The 20,872-nt window shown below is 32.0% G+C and overlaps 1 protein-coding gene across 3 annotated transcripts in view; it reads left to right on the plus strand.

Annotated features, from left to right (window-relative positions):
• Positions 1–20,872, plus strand: part of LOC132951127 (protein O-mannosyl-transferase TMTC2-like) — a 322,298-nt gene that overhangs the window by 150,086 nt on the left and 151,340 nt on the right. For all 3 annotated transcript variants that reach the window (XM_061022843.1, XM_061022844.1, XM_061022845.1), the window contains 2 exons: positions 7,192–7,617; positions 8,670–8,970. In XM_061022843.1, coding sequence (XP_060878826.1) covers positions 7,192–7,617; positions 8,670–8,970 — 727 coding nt within the window. The remainder of the gene's footprint in view (positions 1–7,191; positions 7,618–8,669; positions 8,971–20,872) is intronic.

Consider the following 20,872-nt stretch of genomic DNA (forward strand, 5'->3'; position numbering starts at 1 on the left):
TCTACGTATACGCGATTATTTGACTTTGAGGAGTTATTCGCTTTGCATTATTACAATGTATTTGAATGTGAAGATCGTTGGGTAATTTATGTATGACATTACTTTTTCACAAAAACAATAACATATTTTATACTTATTGAAACAATAATTTATAATAATATTGTTTAGTTAGGTACTATAGGCATTTTTAATTTTTAATCACATAACCTAGTATAGAAACTTCACCGCCACTCCGATACCTATATATTATTGTTTAAAATGTAACGGTGAATTCATCAAAATATTTTAAACTTTTTTTACATACCTATTTTGAATTTTTAAATACATTTAAGTCCAAGCAGCCCTGCAGTAAATCATCACTGTAGAATTGAAAGAAAAAATTAACAACAATAATAATAATATAATGCCGTGATGATTCGTAGTACGAGACGGTTCGATACAAATATTGTTTTGTCTCGGATCGGATTGGTATTTTGTCGTGTTCGCGTGCAGAATATTGTCTCTAATATGTGATTATAATACATAGGTATACTTATAATCAGGCCTTGAAACCAAAAATATTTTTTCCTCTTTCGGTTTCAATAATCTTATTTATTTTTTTCGATTTCGATTTCGGTTTTGATTACCGGTATTGATTTTGTTTTCGGTACCGATTCTGGTTTTTAACGGTTTTACGAGGTATTCAAAATCGTAATCAAATATCGGTTATAAGCTATGCTTACACATTATTACACAAATGTAATCCTCGACCCTGCGGAAAAAACTTAGACTACTTACCTGCTTAAAGATCACCGAGTGGAATAATAACTATGGATAAGCAAAACAAACACGGAGACGATGCGTTGAATATCGTAAACTCCGGATTATGTGCAATAATACCTATATGTACAACGACGTGGTACTATAAAAAAAGTAGATTATAATATTATCACCGAACCTAAGGTTTTCTCGTTAAATTTGTTTTGTGATAAAAACAAAATATGTCGTGTATAATGTGTATAATTAGAAGTCACACAACTACTGAACAGAATTTTTTTCATCGTTTTAATATTTAATTTTAGATTCTGAGCGAAGAGATGAATGTATTGATTTTACAATGATGTGTGTTTTTTTTTATTTTTTTTTGTGTTTGTCATCTCCTTTTAGGACAGTAAAAGTGCTTGGATTTTCTTCAACAGTAACTTTTCTGATAGGAAAGTGAATCTAGTTGGTACTTTGGGGAGTCAAAAGTTCTCAGTAGTTTTTAAACGCGACGTAAAAAACAATAGAAAAATTAAGGAAAAACGGAAATTTTTACGCAAAATTTTGTTCTCGAGAAAATCAATTTTGGTTTTTGGTGCAACTCTAAAACAAATGACCGTAGGTACATGAAATTTTGACTGAATGTTTATATAAGCATTTTCTATACACTATATTATAGTGACTATAACATTTTCCAAATATTTTGACTTATTTTGAGCTGTTTACAGACATTTTCAGTTTCCATTTTTTTTAGTTTTTTTTTCTATAAATATCAATAAAACTTTATCTGTTGGGTAAAAAAGCTTGAAAATTTAATTAAAGAACCTTTAAGAAGGTTCCTAGGTTATTGTTTCAAAGGCAGATGAAAAAAATTAAAAATCCTTAGTCACGGTTTTTATTTATAAGCATTTAAAGTTCAAATATTGACAAAATACGGAAAAATCACAAAAATTAGGAAACTATTTTGAGTTGAGAATTCATAAAAATTTTTCTTTTTAAATCTAAGATTTGAAAATGTAATACAAGATTATCCATGAGTTTATCTACCTTTATCAAAAAAAAAGATCTACAATAAAGTCAAATTAAATTTTTATGAGCGTTTGAAATTCATAATTGTACAACATTTGATATTTACTCAATGTCTCATATAACGATTTTCTTATTTTGTTGTAATTTAAAAACGTATGACCGTAGATACTTGAAAATTTCACTGATTGTTTGTATTAGCATTTTCTATACACGATAAAATTTATAAAATAATTTGACTCTTTTTGAGCTGTTTATGGACATTGTAATTTTTCAATTTTTTTAGTTTTTTTTTCTATAAGTATCAATACAATTTTATTTGTTGGGTGAAAAAGCGTGAAAATTGAATATAAGGCTCCTGATATATCGTTCTAATAGCAGTTGAAAAATATTAAAAATACATAGGCACAATTTTTTTTATAAGCATTTAAAGTTAAAATTTATAATTTAAAAATTATTTTGTAGTTAAAAATTTATAAAATGTTCAACTTTTATAGCTAAGGATTGAAAACTTAAGACAAGACTCCACGTAAATAGGTTATTTATAAATTACTTTATTCACGATAATATCATCAAATATACTTGGTAATATCATAGACCGACTGACTGTTTTCGCTCAGAATCGTATTTCTTATACAATGATATTATATCATTAAATTCAAATTTAACACTATACATTACAGTGACCCACTTTTAACCTACTGTACAGCAGAGCGACATCCACTTATCCACCTTTTTTTTAATTTTTAAACGTCAACGTGTATTATGAATCGACACTTATTTACGGAAGGCGGTAACAGGTACGCCAAAAATTTGTACGACGCCGGAGCGTCACAATATTTCCGAAATTGACTTTCCATGAAATAGTTTTCATGGAAGAAATACCTTTAAATTGGTATAATTGAAACACGTCGGGTTGTTTACATTGTCGAAAAATATATGAATTGATTTTGTTTACAGTTGCCGTCGGCTGGAATAAAAAATATCGTGTTGCCGTTTCACAAGTCTGATAATTTTAAATTTTAATTCGTTTTATATTTGTATAATAATAATACATAGGTAATAAATTAATTTCAATTTAAAATGTTATTTTTATGTTATTACAAAATAAATCTAATATTATATCGGCTCTGAATGCCTCTGAAAGAAGTTTCACTTCATCCGCGCGTAAAACACCAACATTTTTTATTTCACACTGAAGCAAAATATTTATCTGAGAATTTTGATAAACAACTTATGTACAATAATGGTACCTTGTGAAATGTTGGAGAACATCTACCCCACTATCATATTATAAACTTTAAATAGGTGGGTTTAGGTACGTATTACTAATTACTAATTACTCGTGAGAAAAATAACATTTTGCTTAGAAATATAAATTGTATGTTATCATCTTGTCATTAAAAATAGTAAAAAATATAAGTACTTAGGTAGCGTTTAGAAATATTATATATCATTTTTATTAAACGCATTGTACTGACTTTAAATTATGTAAAAAAAAAACTACTGTATATAAGCCATAATATGAATAAAATCGCACTGCAGCACACTGCAATATTCACTTTGAACTATAATAATTAATAAGGTTATATTATAATCTATGGGTAGGTTAACCCATTCTCTATCCGACTGACAATATCTTACATCTTATCGACAATATTAGCTTTTATATTGTAACTATACATTATTATATTATACGAGGAACATCGAGCAGACGGCCCATAATAACAGCAGGATGTCTGTGTCACCTATTCGTAATGCCTACCTGCCATGTTCAAATCAGATATGACATATTTTATGGGATTTTACATTTATCGTGGTCTATATGATATATAATATGGTACCTATATAATTTATAGATAAGCGAATTTCCGTTAACACATTTTTTCCCACCTCGTCGAAATCCCTTAAAGATATCGAAAACGCGGTCGTCTTCGTGTATAATATTATCCTCCACTCTGCCTATGAGATATATAATACTAAATATATATATCACTGCGAACTAGGGCTATAGGATTTAAATGCGTTTATTTTAAAGTTCGTTTTACCATCTTTGACAACACGTGTTAAATGTTATTGAATGCATTTCAAAGAATTCTGAATCGAATAATCTTGGTATCTATTATATTATATTCTTGTAACACACGTCGGTACACGAGTATTTCGCTATTTTCCATATTTTTATACGCATAATATAAAACTATTTTATCCAATAACATCAAACTAGATGATTGATTTTTATGTGAATACGAAATCTACCTCTACGTATACGCGATTATTTGACTTTGAGGAGTTATTCGCTTTGCATTATTACAATGTATTTGAATGTGAAGATCGTTGGGTAATTTATGTATGACATTACTTTTTCACAAAAACAATAACATATTTTATACTTATTGAAACAATAATTTATAATAATATTGTTTAGTTAGGTACTATAGGCATTTTTAATTTTTAATCACATAACCTAGTATAGAAACTTCACCGCCACTCCGATACCTATATATTATTGTTTAAAATGTAACGGTGAATTCATCAAAATATTTTAAACTTTTTTTACATACCTATTTTGAATTTTTAAATACATTTAAGTCCAAGCAGCCCTGCAGTAAATCATCACTGTAGAATTGAAAGAAAAAATTAACAACAATAATAATAATATAATGCCGTGATGATTCGTAGTACGAGACGGTTCGATACAAATATTGTTTTGTCTCGGATCGGATTGGTATTTTGTCGTGTTCGCGTGCAGAATATTGTCTCTAATATGTGATTATAATACATAGGTATACTTATAATCAGGCCTTGAAACCAAAAATATTTTTTCCTCTTTCGGTTTCAATAATCTTATTTATTTTTTTCGATTTCGATTTCGGTTTTGATTACCGGTATTGATTTTGTTTTCGGTACCGATTCTGGTTTTTAACGGTTTTACGAGGTATTCAAAATCGTAATCAAATATCGGTTATAAGCTATGCTTATAATTATAAACTGTTCGGTATAGATGATGGCCCGAACCAACGCGCATTATAAAGACGTCTCGAAAGCGAACATTACGCTATAATATTAATATTCATATTATTATTGTTATTATTGTCTAACGCGCGTGGACGTTTTCCGAAAATACGGTGTATTATATTATTATTGTCTGCCGCACGCCAACGAGAAAACATTGTTCTTTGCCAAGACTTTGAGGATAAATTTTTGATTCCTTACCTCTGGTGTCGTACACGTACACGCGCCCGCAACATAAACAATAATATATATATACACCCGTGTACAACTATAAGTATTATATGTATTACATAGCCGCGCGGTAATGGTTATAGCTGTGGGTAGGTAGGTATATACCACGCGTGACCACTGAAAATTATTGTCCCTCTACGCCTGTGTTGTATTATATTATGTGTGTGTTTGTGTGTGTATTATAGACTATAGTGCGGAAAACTATTGCCTTTCGACAAACAAATGATCAATTACGGATGACTTTTCTGTTTGGCCTTTTCCTCTTTCTCTCCGTCTATCCTATTATATTCTTTTCATCGCCTTCAACAATTAAAAACCGCGTGTTGACTACGATTTATATATATAGTTTTGTGTGTTTAAAACCTATTTCGGTCGTATCACACGCACACCTTGAACTCACGTCTTCTAAATTGGCCGAGACTCTATAAAAGCGTATATGTATACATATATATATTTATTCGTTAAATCAACAGAATATAGTATACACACACGCGAATAAAATTGTATCTGAGACGACGACGGCGATCGAAAGTACATAATAATAATAATAATAATAACGACATAAAAACGGACGGGTATAATTATTGTGCGGCGCGTTTTGACTTTAACGTCGATGACTTTTCGGCAATAATAACTTCAGACCGAGTGATATTTATTATATTTTATACGGAGTAATATTTGACATTCTCCCAGTTTGATCTTATATCGAGTTCTAAAATGTTTATGGATCGCATAAAACGGTAGTTAAAACGGCAATAAAATGATCTCCGAACGACCGTTTAAAAAGTCGACGTTCTCTGCAGGATATTGTGCGCATATTAGTTAAGCATATACAGGGTAATTTACCAAGCATGCTTACTAATCATTTTATCTTTTAAATAATACATATTTTATTTAATTTCTGATTTTTAGAGTTTTTGAGTATACGTCTTAAATGACAAATTATTTTCAAATACTCAGTTTTTTTTCATAATTTAGATTATCTTATGAGTTGTGGTATTTTAGAAAAAAATTTTCATTCAATGCGTTGGACTATTGGAGTGACTCCTATAATTGATATCTTTGTTTGCATAGAATTATTTCTTACAATCCAGAGTAAATCAATTTTTATTATTATTACTTTGTTTTTAGAGTATTTGAATATCATTATTTATGTGTTGCCGAGAATATTTAACCCAAATTGGATAAACAAAAATAAATTATAGGTAGAGTATTCATGTGTGTATTAATTTATTTTGCATTAGTTTTCTCCTGTCTATACTAAGTATAGGTACTATTATTATGAGTCGAACCACGTGAGCACAATATATTTTCTTTGATATTTTATATCTAAATTGAATAAACAAAATAATAATTTTGCTCACAGAAAATATATAATGCATTTATAATGAGACATTATTGATACTAAGTACTAAAATCGGCAAATAAATTATAATTAGATACTTATGAATCGTGTGAAACTGTCAAGCATACAGAGCGTATGAGAGAGTCTTAACAGAGTGCCAAAAATATAAATGCATAAGAAACATACACAGCATACCACAGAAGATGGGATAAGCGTTATAACCTTCAACCAAACATAAATACTGTAAGCTCCTTGAAGGATAAACATGAATATTACGAAAATTAATTTAAGTTAAACTAATTATGGGCTTAGATGCCGATGTTTCAAACATTATTGCATCTAGAATGAAAAATCTTAATGCGCGTTGTATATGCGACAGTTCTGCCATAATACTTTTTGAATAAGCCATAATTCAATAGTATTACGAGGAAATAATACATTTTCGTAAAATCAAATTGACTGGAACAAGCGGATAAGACGAATTGGCTGCAGTGACTTGAGAACGCGAGAAGTGACATAAGACTCGTTACTGCAATATCTCAGCAACTCGAAAATGCCCGAGAATAAACAACTCACGAATCGAAACGTGAATTTTAATAACACATTTTACTGAAATCGTGGTAAGGGTTGTTCGGGTGTGGTATCGGCGGGATTGAATTGCGGGGTCTTCGTTCGAGAGGGATGTTGAAGCGCTGCAAACGACTGTAACAGTTTTACTGATGACGGGACCATAATTTTTTATGTTATTATTAATATTTCAAATTTCAAATTTTTTTTATAATTTATCGCACGATAATCGGTACTGATTTCGATACCTCCCGTTTTGTTCGCAGAACTCCGGAGGAATGTACAGGACGCTGGCAATCCTGTCGGGCGCGGCGGCCGGTTTGCTGTTCGCCAGGATGTCGCTGATGGGCGACAGCGGACCACCGGTGTTCGCGGCCGCCGACAACCCGACCGCAAAGTCGCCAAGCCTGGTGACGCGGACTCTAACGTTTCTCTACCTGCCCGCCGAGAACTTCCGGTTGCTCGTCTACCCCCGGAGGCTGAGCTTTGACTGGTCCATGGACGCCATCGCGCCCGTCACGTCCGTCTACGACCCCAGGAACGCCCTGTCCGTCGCTCTGTATGTGGCCCTGTTTGCCGCAGCCAAGCGGTCCGCCGCAGCCGCGTCCAGGGCCAGGCTGCACCACAACCGACCTCACAGATGTTGTTCAAAGACCAAGTACGATCGCCCGGCTGACCGTCCCGATGACCCGGTAAGTACTGCAATAGCTGAAATTCATTTTCCGTTATATAACATTACGATTGTTACTGTTATTGATATTAATGAAGTCCAGAGTGTAGAAAAATGGGACAGAAGGGGGACAATTCGCCCCCTCCCCAATCCGTCCATAGCTAACAAATATATTTATGTGTAACTGTGTGTAAGACAATTTTAAATTGGGGTAAGAAATTAAAGTACACTCGGTCGCCCCCCCCTCCCTGATTACATTTCTAGCTACGCTCTAGAATGCAGATTGCGTATGTATATATATCACCAATGTTGATAACCAGTTGTTATCTGCTTTCTGCAGTAATGGCTATTATTATAATAGAACTGTGAGACAAAACTTACTTTTAATATTATTCCTATTAAATATTGGACACGTCACTTGATAATTAAAAGTTGATAAGGGTTTAATTTTTCGAAAAAAAGTGTATACATTTAAAATTAATAACGAGATCTTTCCACTGATAAAATATTCACTCGGTATAACATCAGAGATAATGTAAACTGTGTCTATTGTTTATTCGGATTTTTTAAACTAAAGAAATCATTTTGAGCGAAATTCGAGATGTACTTTTTGTTTATTTTTTATCAATATTTTTCAAATCAATGAATAAACGATTTCATATTTTATTTCTCTTAATTTAATTAAAATCGGCCCGTTCGCGTAGTTTCTCGTATTCTATTTTTAAATAAATATATTATTATTATCGCCGTGTTTAACGGTCGAATTTTAATCTGATTTTATTTTTTTATTTTTATATTTATTTATAATATATTTATTTTATAATTGGTTCGTTAGTTAAAATTATCCGTTTTCCATGTTCAGTATTTTCTTAGACCAATAATAATAATTATTATTATCACTCGTTTCAGTCAATTGCTTTTTGAACGTTTTTATTATTTCGACGTTTAAAAAAAAACCCGATTTTGGCAGAACCCAGCTCACACACACACACACACACACACACACACACAGATAGGTTACCTACGAGTAGGTTAGCTTATATTGATAATAGTATATTATTATAATATTTTTAGGCAAGGGCCGTCGGACTCGCTGTCGCCATGACCGCCATCCCGTTCGTGCCGGTGTCCAACATGTTTTTCTACGTGGGCTTCGTGCTGGCCGAGAGGGTGCTGTACATGCCCAGCGTGGGCTATTGCTTCCTGTTCGGGTACGGTTACGCGGCGCTTGAACGCCGTTTGGGGCCTAAGTGGCCAAGGATGGGGCTGATGGTGGTGCTCACCGTGTACGGTGCCCGGACGGTCATCAGGAACAACGACTGGCAGGACGACGAGTCGCTGTACAGATCGGGCGTGCACATCAACCCGCCGAAAGGTCAGTGAATTTTTTTTTAAACATACGGAACATTATTATTATTATTTGATATTACTAAAAAAAAAGCTACCCCCTCTCCATTTGATCGTTGACCAGATCAGTCGATATCCAATAAATTGTGTTCTTGACTCGTTTTTCCATACCTATTAAAACACATCCCGAAATTTCACGTGTATATAGTGTGGAGGTATTAAGGTCTCTTATTCGCAGTCATCAAATCTCTGACGACGTCCGTAATTTTTAAAACACCTAAAACATAATATTGTCTTATATCCAACGAAAATTAATATCATTATTGTCTCGTTTTATTTTATATATTCTGCTATTATTTAATAATTTTTTTCTTTTTTTTAAATAAAATAAAACATTTAAATACCTTATGTGGGCTACGGGTACAGTATTATGTGATTGCGAACTGAGTAAAATAGTACCTACATTAAAAAAGAAGCCAAGACTAATATATTCTTGTTTGTAGTCTTATTTATTATACTTAACTGACATTAGTTAATAAAAACAACTATGAAAAAAAAAAATAAATGGAAATATCAGTAAATCGATATTGAGCAACAATATAAATAATATTAAATTATAAAACCTATTAGAAATATTTTTATGATTTTAAATTTATATCAGAAAAAATAAATATCGATAAGGGAAATTTAAATTAAAACCAAACAATTTAATTTTGATTTCAAACCTTGGAAATAACTTAACATTTTTAGAAAATAATTCTACATTTAAATATTTTTTTCTTTCGATAATCATTGTTTTTAATTTTTTTAGTATTGTATAGTTTGAATTTTACTATCTAAAGCAGAATACTTTTTGAAAATTTTGCTCTAAAAATATCGAATGTTAAACGAATCATTTTTATATGTTAATATACCTAGTATTCAAAGTGGAGTTATCTACCATTGGTTTACCATACATTTTAGGTTAAGCCCACGCCAATAATTCACTGAAATCGTGTACATTTAAATGCTTAATATAAATAAAAAAAAACTATGGTTGGGTAAATATTTGATATTTTTCTCACTTCATTCCTAGTTATATAATAGTTTATACATCACCAGATATTACAATATCATACAATTTGATTTAACGAAAAACTGAGTGTATGAGGTTAAACGTACACCCTATACATACAGGGCCCGGAAGTTCGTGCACTAAAAACCATCAGGTTGTGGCGTCATGCCCATAAAAATGAAAAATATGCAACAAAATTGTTTTTAAATTTAAATTAACCTTCGTTTATTCCTATTATTACACGGTCGTAACTAGTATTGTTTGAAAACAAATCGTCTGAAATACATTTTACTGCGTAAAAAAAAGCACAATGCAGTATTATATATTATTATTATGCAGTATTTGCATAGAAGCGTTTTTTCTTTTCAATCGGAAATCGTTCCAACACAGAGGAAATAATTATTGTAAAAAGATTATTGTTTAACGGGAGGCTCGATGAAAAAACTGACAAAATTACGTCGAACATCCCATAAAGACAACGTGCATGACGTTTTTAACGATCAATTATATATAGAGTCTACCTTGGAGACTACAGCAGATTGAGAATATGTAAAAATGTACACTTAAGTATAATAATGCCAGAACTAATAATTTACACGATACCCAACGTGACACGCGCTTATATTATTCTGCGATAAACGACATTATAATATATTTTCAGTTAATAGTTTTAATGTACGCGTAATATAATATAAAATGATATCGACTCTCAGCTAGAATATTAAACAAAAAAAAAAAAATATTATGTAGTCCTTCCACTTTCATCGAAATTATCTTTGCACGGTCTCGGGGGTCGTGCACATCGCGTAATGTAAATACCTACGTAGTCCTACCGTCGTCGTAACAGTAGTCGGGTTGGGATCCATCGAAAATTTCGAGCAATGGCGTAATATAATATACATCATATTGCACACGCACACACACATCACACATATACTTTTGCACTGACTTCCAGCATCGATTTATACATTTTATTATTAGGGGTCGGGTAAAACTCGATTCGCCCGCGGGTCTTTATTATTGTTATTATTATTATTATGTTATATGTAATATATACATATATCCATTGTATATAGCTGCGGGTCGTTTGAAAATCCGACGCCGCGGAATTTCGCAAAGAGAATAGAATATATTATTATTATACTTACGCGTTATTTTTAGGGTCGAAAAAAGGTCGTTCTAGATTTGAGTAATCGTTTTCGTGCGGAACGATATTACTTTTAAATATACAAGTCTGCGAAATACCGCCCCATATATAAATATAATAATATGTAATATTATGTACGAATATAACATTATATTATGTATATACGCGTGCCCACTAACTAGCTGCAGGTGCGTAACACCGCGTGGCACTGCAGTGGTCCAACTGCTATTACCTCCATACAATATTGTCATATACAGAGTGTGTGGTTCATACCACCGTTTGGTGTTGCGTTTTACTCCGTAAAGCTAACATGGGAATCAGGAGCACAGAAATATTATACCTAAGGTCCCTTTATAACTGCGGGGTGCCTCCACTATATTATTATATAATATAACAGTTCACGCGTAACAGGTCTCACAGCAGGGTCCGCGTACATCGTCGTAGCACACAAAATACTACGACTGTAAGACGTAGAGTTTGATACTTGCACAATAATTACATAACTTACAGCTGAACAAGTCTAATATAATATTTTACTTAAACATTAGTTTACTGCTCTTTAAATCTATAATTTGACTTCTTGTTGTGTACGGAGTGATCCATTTAACGCACAGCACTCATTTAAACACTAACGTTTTTCAAAATATCTTTTTATCTTTTTAACATTATATTTTAAAAGTCATTACAAAACTACATTATTTTATGAAAACAGACATATTTGTTTTTTACTATTTTTTTTAAGTTTTTCACTCATTAGAATGACAACGTACATTTTTAATTTAATATTCCTATAAGTATAATATTATTTGGAGTATTTTTATATATAAAAATCAAATTTTTTAACTTATAGTTTATTAATTTATAAACTATTAAACTTTAGATGAGTTGACCAATATTATATTGCAGGGACTCCTGTGTACCACTCCATTTCGATTATCTAAACTTTAAATACCTATAATGTGTCATAAACCACTCTTCCAACATTTGATTTTTATGTATCGAAGTATTCCTATAAAAATATTCTGCTTTGAGAATAAGGAATTGAAAATGCATGTCATCATTAAAAAAATAGTATACAACTTAAAACAAAATATAATTTTTTTAGGGCCATGCTGTTTTTTAAAAACTTGAAATTATGTAAACAAAAATTATCAAAAACGTTGAAAAGTTATTGAAATAATATGAATTTTGATAGTTTTACGGTAAGTGGATCACCCGGTAGTTATAGAGTGTGAGATATATTATATACTATAAAATAAGTTGGAACAACGTTTAATTTAAACACTCCATAATATATTCATTTATAATTTTTCGAAACCATATTTTAAAAATATACATTATTAACTTACTGACGTACTGTACAAACGCTGTGGTCAAACATAACACAATATCTGTGTAGACTCGTACTCTAAAGAGTACAATAATAATAACAACTTTACTATGTTCGGTCGTGCACGCCCCACGTATATTATAATATTAATATAATAATATAAGAATAAAGTGACATAATATTATTATACATACGACGCACATATTATATTTCAACCTAGCCCGTACGACACAAAAAATAATAATAATAATAACAATAAAAACCGATGAAAGACAAACAACACTCCGAAACGATAACATTCGCCAAACGGGTCTGCCTGCGCCGCTACGATAAACTTTAATACGCATTTTAAACGATATGCCCCCACGCGTTGCGTCTATTAAAATAAAATTGCTCAGTTTATGTATTATAATATTATAATAAAGCGAGTTTCGATTAGATTTTTTTTCCATAACGCAGTGGGGATATAAGCAGAAAAAAGTATAATCTCACTATGCGCCGTCGGAACGCGCGTTTATTTTCGTAGAAGAAAAATATATAAATAAAAATATCGCGTATATAATGTGTACGATTTTTCCTCTCCGTATATTTTATACCCGTACATAAAGAAAAGGGTGATAAGGTCGTGGTCTCGACATCTGGAAACGACATTTTTACAATGTACGGGCGGTGTTCGTAACCTAAAAATTAGTTCATTCCGCAGCAGAGCTTTGCTGTACAATATTTTCTATGTATACATGAAAAAAAATTATAACTCGAGGACATAATATAATAAAACGCGAAAGAAAGATGTTCGGTGGGCAGTAGCAATGCGGGGTGTAGTGGTAAAAAAAACCACGTCATTAACGAAAAAAGTGCAGACAATATAATAGTTTTGCGACTTTTATATTACATTATATTACCTACTATAGTTATACAAACTGAGCAGAAGAAAACGTTTTATTATTATTATTATTTTTAAATGTCGACGTATACGTGCATGGACTTTTTGGCGCCAAACAATCGAAATTTAACGTTTATCCGACGCTTATAAAGGCTCGCTTTTATATAAAAATATAGGTGTGGCAATACATCGAGAACCACTCTACCAAAGTTTCGAATGCCTGTACAGCCAAAACGCTAATAATAAATACAGCAACTGCGATGCTGAAAAGACGTAGTATTCGGTGGTCGCATATAATGGTCACAATATATATTTTATACCACTATTTCGTTGTCGTCGTCGTCCTCGTCGTATAGTCATTCGTTGGGGTCGTCACGGTGATCAAATCGGGTTTACGAGGATTCAAGGTGGTGACGACCTGGTTAGGTACTTAAGTAATTATATTTGTTAATTATTTCATTATAATCGCTTGGGTTACGCATAATCGTAGCAGCACTCCACGGGAACCATTGAGTCCATAAGTATAGAGTTCTAGGTAGTGTTGCGTACGTCTACACGACAAATTAAATAAAGTACGCTTGGTGAAATAACCGACTATATCTTTTATCTTAAACAATGAAAAACAATTTAATGTAAATGAGTTTGGAATGTTCGGACAGATATTCTGCTGGAATACGACTGACTCCCCTTGAGAACGAGCGCGGACGACAGCTCGCTGTGGCTACCAAAACTGTCCACGCAGCGGAATGTCATATACTGTCGCCGTGCTCGTTCCCACGGGTACTTGGATACATATATATAATAATAATATAGATGGACACATATATACATGGATACATATAATATAGATATAATAAGAAATGCTTATATTACGCTTCTAAATAAAATGGGTTATATATAACAGTAGATTATTAGATAGATTATTTAAATAAACAAAATAGGGCTTGCCCGAGCGCTGTTATGCTTCCCGGAGAACTCGCTAGCCCTGTCAAAGTATGCAATCAGGAGGGAGAAATGCAAGATGACGGGTACCCAGTGGCAGAAGAGATTCTAAAACTACCTGCACCGGATGGATAGGGCTGTGAATGCCCGGTGTTATCACTGTCACAGCGAGGCCGACACTGGCGAACACACGATGTTTGAGTACCAGTACTGGAGTGGTATAAGGGAGATGCTGGGCGCGCGCCTCGGCCACTTGCAAACCTCCGTGGACCTTCCATCAATATAGTGTGGCCTAGCTTTTAAAATAAAATATAGCACTTCCCAGAGACGCTGAAGAATCTTTCCGGCTATTCTACGCGATAGTGAAGAACATCCTGACTGCGAAGGACGGCGAGGAAAGAGTTAGGCAGGTGCCCGAAAGAAGGTGATGTGATATTTCTGCTAAACGTCTGCCGTCCGCTCGCTTCAAACTCCACACGACTAGCCATTGTTGTTTTGTAAGCTGCAGCGTGACCATCGACCGTAACAATATTATAATCCGAGAATTCGTCCGAAAAAGTACGTTCTGAGGTTTTGTAGTGGTACTCTTGCTGCACTTTATTATAATTGCAAATAGTGGTAGATTATTATTGTTCTATAATAAACGATGGGGACCGTGCTCATAGCAATACGAAAGTAGTTCCATCCCCAGTTCTCGGTTCAAACAGAAAAAAAAATACCCATAATAATATTATAATCGATACTATGTACCTGGTCACAACCAGACCAGGATCAAGAAAAAAATAAAGCTTGAACAAATTTTAAGCAACCCCTCCCGTCTAGTTCAATGTTTATACTTATGAATCAGAGTGCATGCAATTTCACGTGGTAACCTAGATGGTCCTTATCTATAATACTGTGGATTCGTTGTTGTTAAAATCTAAAATACTTGAAACATAATAAACATCTGCCTTGCAATAGTATTTATATAGTCATAATCCTATATTGTAATATTAAACAAACATCCTAATATAATATTAAATGTTATTAGATCTTCAAATAACGTTTAACCCGTTACGGCCACGTTCTTTATTTGATTAATCTTCAATCAATAGGTACTATTATATATTTGTATTTGCATGTACTAACCAATAATGAACTGCCTATCATATATTATTATGTTAATTATTTTCTTATTGGATATTTCCAATTTTATTTTTAAGCTATCAATAATATTGTATCTTTTTATAGCCATGTTAAACTGACGTTTAAAATATACACTAATATTAATTATTATTTATTATTATAATACGATTATTTACAACGGTAACGTGCTTACAACACTATAATAGCGTTTATGACTGATTGCGGTGCACATTGTTTTAAAACATTTCATTGCAGTATTGCACACTTTTAATACCTAGTTGAATATACTTTTTAATTTCATATGTTATTCAATATTAAATGCGTAGGCAGATACCTATATTTCGATTATGTGTCTATACGCTTTATTTGTAAATCGTTTGATGGACAGAAATTCTTTAAACGCGTGTAATACTGCCATGCCGTACTATATAATATAGCGGCTTTTAGTTTCATTTTGTCTTACTCGCTGCTGCAAGCGAGATAAACCTACTTTTAAATATATTAGTCATTCTACACTATATATGGGTACTTATAATTGAGTTTCGTTACTCAAATTGATTAAATAGACGTTCATATAAGAATAAGATACACATAAATAGATTGATATATAGAGAGAATCCTAGTACGTATACAATAAACGAGTAAAAAAATAAAGTTAATAATATTGACATTTAAGAAAAAAATAAAACAATATATATATATATATATATATATAAATTATATTACAATTAAATTAGTTGGTCAAGTCCCCTCCCCTCCCCACACTCAAATTGAGTAAATCTTTGTTTGTACACCACGCGCGTGCGTCCATTAAACTTTTCCTCGTGTTTACACTACCGGATTTTCTATTAGCGGCGTAGGTATAAATGTATGCGTAAGTGCCCCCACACATCCTGTGGAAAAACGATGTTTTACAATAAACATCCCACGCCTGCACATAAACGTGATCATGAATTTGTCCGAGATTTGCACTATGTCAATAATATATGATATGGTATTATAGAATATGTTTCATGAGCGCGTGATAAATTAAAAAAAAGCACTTAAACTTAGCTGAAAAAAATATATTAACTCTTGAAATGTCTCGTGGTTTGTCTCATATTTTAATACCATCGCCGTTGTGGTTATATTAAAATAAATATTTAAACCAAACATAATATAATGTATACTATAGTAATGTAAATAGTTATATATTATATTCTTTAAGAATATATTTGTATACGAATGTACTAATATGTACCTACCAGCTTCCATAGTACTATTTAATTAATTCAATATATAATTATTATGAAATGATAATTGTTGGACATGTGTCATCGATATCTTACTATGTTAGTCGTCAATAAAAGCAATGTCCCCCATAATAATTATTTTTAAGTTTTATACCCTTAAACCCTTTTAATAAGAGTAATAATAAAATAGACACAGTGTAGACTTTTATGCCATTCGTAATTTACAATAGTTGTAACTTTATAAGTATTATGAAAATTGTTATTCTTGCACCAGTAGATTATAAACTATGGATGGCAATGCTTCTGCTGATTAGTAACTAAATATTTTTTTTATTTCTTACAGTAACTATTTATTTTGTATTTATTTGAAAAATATTTGACAGTATAATCATGACGTATAAACGTGCTTCGGAACTGCGGAACTGTAAATAAGAGCAAATTACATGTATGATAGACAGTCAAGTCAAACTAGTCAAAGACTAGAACAAGTAGACGAAAATATGGTATATAATATTATTAGGAGGTAAACCACATCTGATGGGTTGGAGCATCTGAGAAATAAAATAATGCCTATGATTGGCAAATGCAGCTTTGAGTAAAAAATTAAATCGCCATTACAAAATATAGTATTACATCTAAATAATAATAATATACGCTTATTATCATATAATATAATATTTAGAGCGTAGCAAACTAGCAACATATGGGTACGAAACCATTAGTCACAAATGATACTGAAAGTAAAAGACTAGACGCCTTTGAAATATGGTGCTGGAGGCGTATGAAAAGGATAAGCCGGATAGAGGGGAAAACTAAACGAAGAAGAACTTGGAATTGTTAAAGAAAAACTTGGATGCGATTAGAGTAGGAAAGACCTTGGAAAACGGTTGAACATGCCCCGAGACATCCTATCGAAGACCTGCATCCTATAATTATCAAATGGAAGAGAACTGCCAGGCGTCATCGCAACTCGTATTTAGGCCAAATTAATAATGATGTAAGAGTGAAAACTATTAAGCAGCTAATAGAGAAGGCGAGCAGTCGACTTGACTTTTGAATTATTGAAATTGTAGACCTATTTACGGGTTGAAAAAATAGTATTTAAGTTCAGATGAGCGGGGTGGTGAACCCACACCGACATTTTTTGGTGTGCTCCCGTTAAAAATCCGATTTTTGTACTATTGTAAATATTACGATTTGCTATGCAACGAGTGAGTTCCGCTGCACATATTGTGTACATAATATTACTGTCACTTAGGTATAATATTTACCCTCGCAGCGTTTTTTCTTCGTAGTAATTCGTGGGTACTTTATTTCTTCGAATATAATATTATTTACAACTGCGGCGGCTAGGCAAAGCAGTCGCATACGCACGTCGCGCGCACGACCTACGTTCGCGGTGCACGTCGACGGTTAGCCACAGACGAGTTTTAGTTGAATATACCTTTATTATTATAATATTATTATAATACGAGCACGTGTGCGTGTATGAGTGCGCAGAACTCTTGTAAATGCTCATTTCGTCACGAGCGCGCGTGTGTGTGCACCCGGCAACGAGCACAAAGTCGTAAAAAAAATAATAAATGTAAAAAAATATATCCGCTAATAAAAGTACAAACCCCTACCCGACTGACTGCACTCCGACACCGACGGCGAAATAAAATATAATGTTATATGTGCGCGTGCGAGGTACTTTTTAGTTTTAATTTATATATCAAAGTGCGCGCACCCGCGCGTGTGTGTGTGTGTGTGTGTGGAATTGTATTTTGTACCCGACACGAAACACCGACTTGTGCGGCACTGCCGCCTCGCAATATGAGTTTATTATTTAAATTTTTGTCGAGTTTGTCGCGACATGGAAAAAACAAACCACCCCATTCAGCATTAAAACTGAAATAGTCTAATTACGACCGACGTCTATTCTTTCCATTTGTTTACTATAATATTATAATTACTAATTGACACGTCGCGGTAACTTTGTGTGAAATATATTTTGCGTTATTATTGTTTTGATCGCACCTAACTGCGGTTTTGATATTTTGAAGACCGTTTGCGATGTATCATAATATATGAATTGTTTTCGAAGCGACGCGTACAAATAATAGGTACGTATTAATTATAGTGTAATATACGAACATAATCGGAATTTTCGGCATTCAATATTCTGTATGTTTGGATAAACCGTTTCACTAAATTATGATTTCCTTTTAAATTTAAAACGTGTATTCTGTTTTCCCGAGAACTCCAGCAATGTAAAAATGTCGAAAGTTTCGTATGGACTATGTAGTTTGAAACCTCCAATATTTAATTATTTATTTCATCGAGTAGTAAAATTTAAAAACGTATTCCAGCATTAAAACTGTATATTACGACCGACGTCTCTCCCTCCATTTGTGTATCCATCACATTATTATTTTTATAATTATTCATTAACGTGGTGGCAACTTTGCATGGAATATATTTCAAGTTATTATTTATATGATCACCTACCTATACGGTTTTTAATAGACGGTTACAGGACCGATGGATTGTGATCAGTACTATGTATAATATAAAAATAAAAAATCAATATTGTCTTGAAACTTCTACAAATCGTTATTTACGTGGAAAAACAACACAAGGTATACATTTACTATAACAAGGGCTACCATTTAATGGACTATGAAATATAAAAAATTGTGCATTTATGAGATTATAAATGGTAAGAAATGACCTAAAAAATGAACTTAAAAAACTCTTAGAAATGTCTGAAAACAATTTATTAATTATATTAATTTAAAATTTTTAAATCCAAACAGTTATTGAAATACATAAGTATATTATATTATTATGTTAATATTATTATGTTTAAAAAACTAATATTAAATTAGGAACATAATATAACTTGACTTTATAACCCCTGTGTAAGTGTGTTCAGTGAGAATCATTCTTACTTATTATATTTAATAAACGCGTAAAAAAATTAATACAAAATTAAAACATAATAATGCTGAATAATGCAAATTTTGAACTTGTTGATGTCTGATTTATATTGTACCTTTTTGAAATGCTATAATCCGGCGTGATTATAAAAAAAAGATGCAACTTCTTAGAAAACTCCAGTATAAGTACGTATTATAACATAAGTATATAATGTGTAAAATCTCGCAAAAAAAAACACAGATTTTGGAATTGATTTCAACTGAAACCCATCTCGGCGACGGTATAGTGGTTTAAAACGAAAAAAAGGTAAATTAAATCATCTATATATTATTTTATTCTTTGTATTGGAGTTTTTCAATTAAATACGGTCCGCTAGCTAATACAAAACAAACGAAACGTTCGATGTTTTTTTTCGTCTTTGTTTACCAAAGATACACTAGGGATGTACCAGATGATTCATTTAACGTAAGACTCTCATTATTTTATAAACTAATAAGTTTATTAAAAATATTCGTCTTACATAATTTTAAGTGGTTAGAAAACATTTTACTATTTTTATGATTATTGTTTTTAAAATGTTTTAACGAAAACGCACAATTTTAATTCTTTATTCCTAAGAAGAATTTTTTTTGGAATACTTCGATAAATTATTATGCAAGTGTGATAGAAAATAGACAAAATAAATTTCGTTTTCAAAAATGTTGTTTTATTACGACTTAAAAATTAAAATGTAAAAAATATTTTCAAAAACGTTAGTGTTTTCTGAAATTGTGAGTGTCTTATGTTAAATGAATCTCTTTGTATATGATTATTTATACATAATAGTATAATATTATGAATGAATACGTTAAATGGATCACCGTGTATATGTATATAATATTATATAATATTCAGGAACTATCATCAGATTGGCCTGTCGATATGTATATATAATATAATATATTATATATTATTACCTTATATACGCATTTGGCAGCATATAATATTATTACTATATCGTCGTTGTCTCGTTGTCGTCGTCGCGTCGCATATCGCAGACACCAGGATATTATAGAACCGTCGTTGATAGCTTTTTTTTTTTGATCGATAACTTCGTAAATTATATGATAATAAACCCTGGGTGTGTATATAGGTACAGCGTGCGTTATATATATTTAGGTATACTCGTATTATTATTATAATTAAACCGGTGACGGCCGATTTAATTATATTCATTAAGCTACCGATACACTTGCAGCTATACATATATTATAATAGGTACCCTTTAGCCTTCGGCTTTTACGCACTAATAGCAT

This window comes from Metopolophium dirhodum, chromosome 8 (assembly GCF_019925205.1).
Source record: "Metopolophium dirhodum isolate CAU chromosome 8, ASM1992520v1, whole genome shotgun sequence".
Lineage (NCBI taxonomy): Eukaryota > Metazoa > Arthropoda > Insecta > Hemiptera > Aphididae > Metopolophium > Metopolophium dirhodum.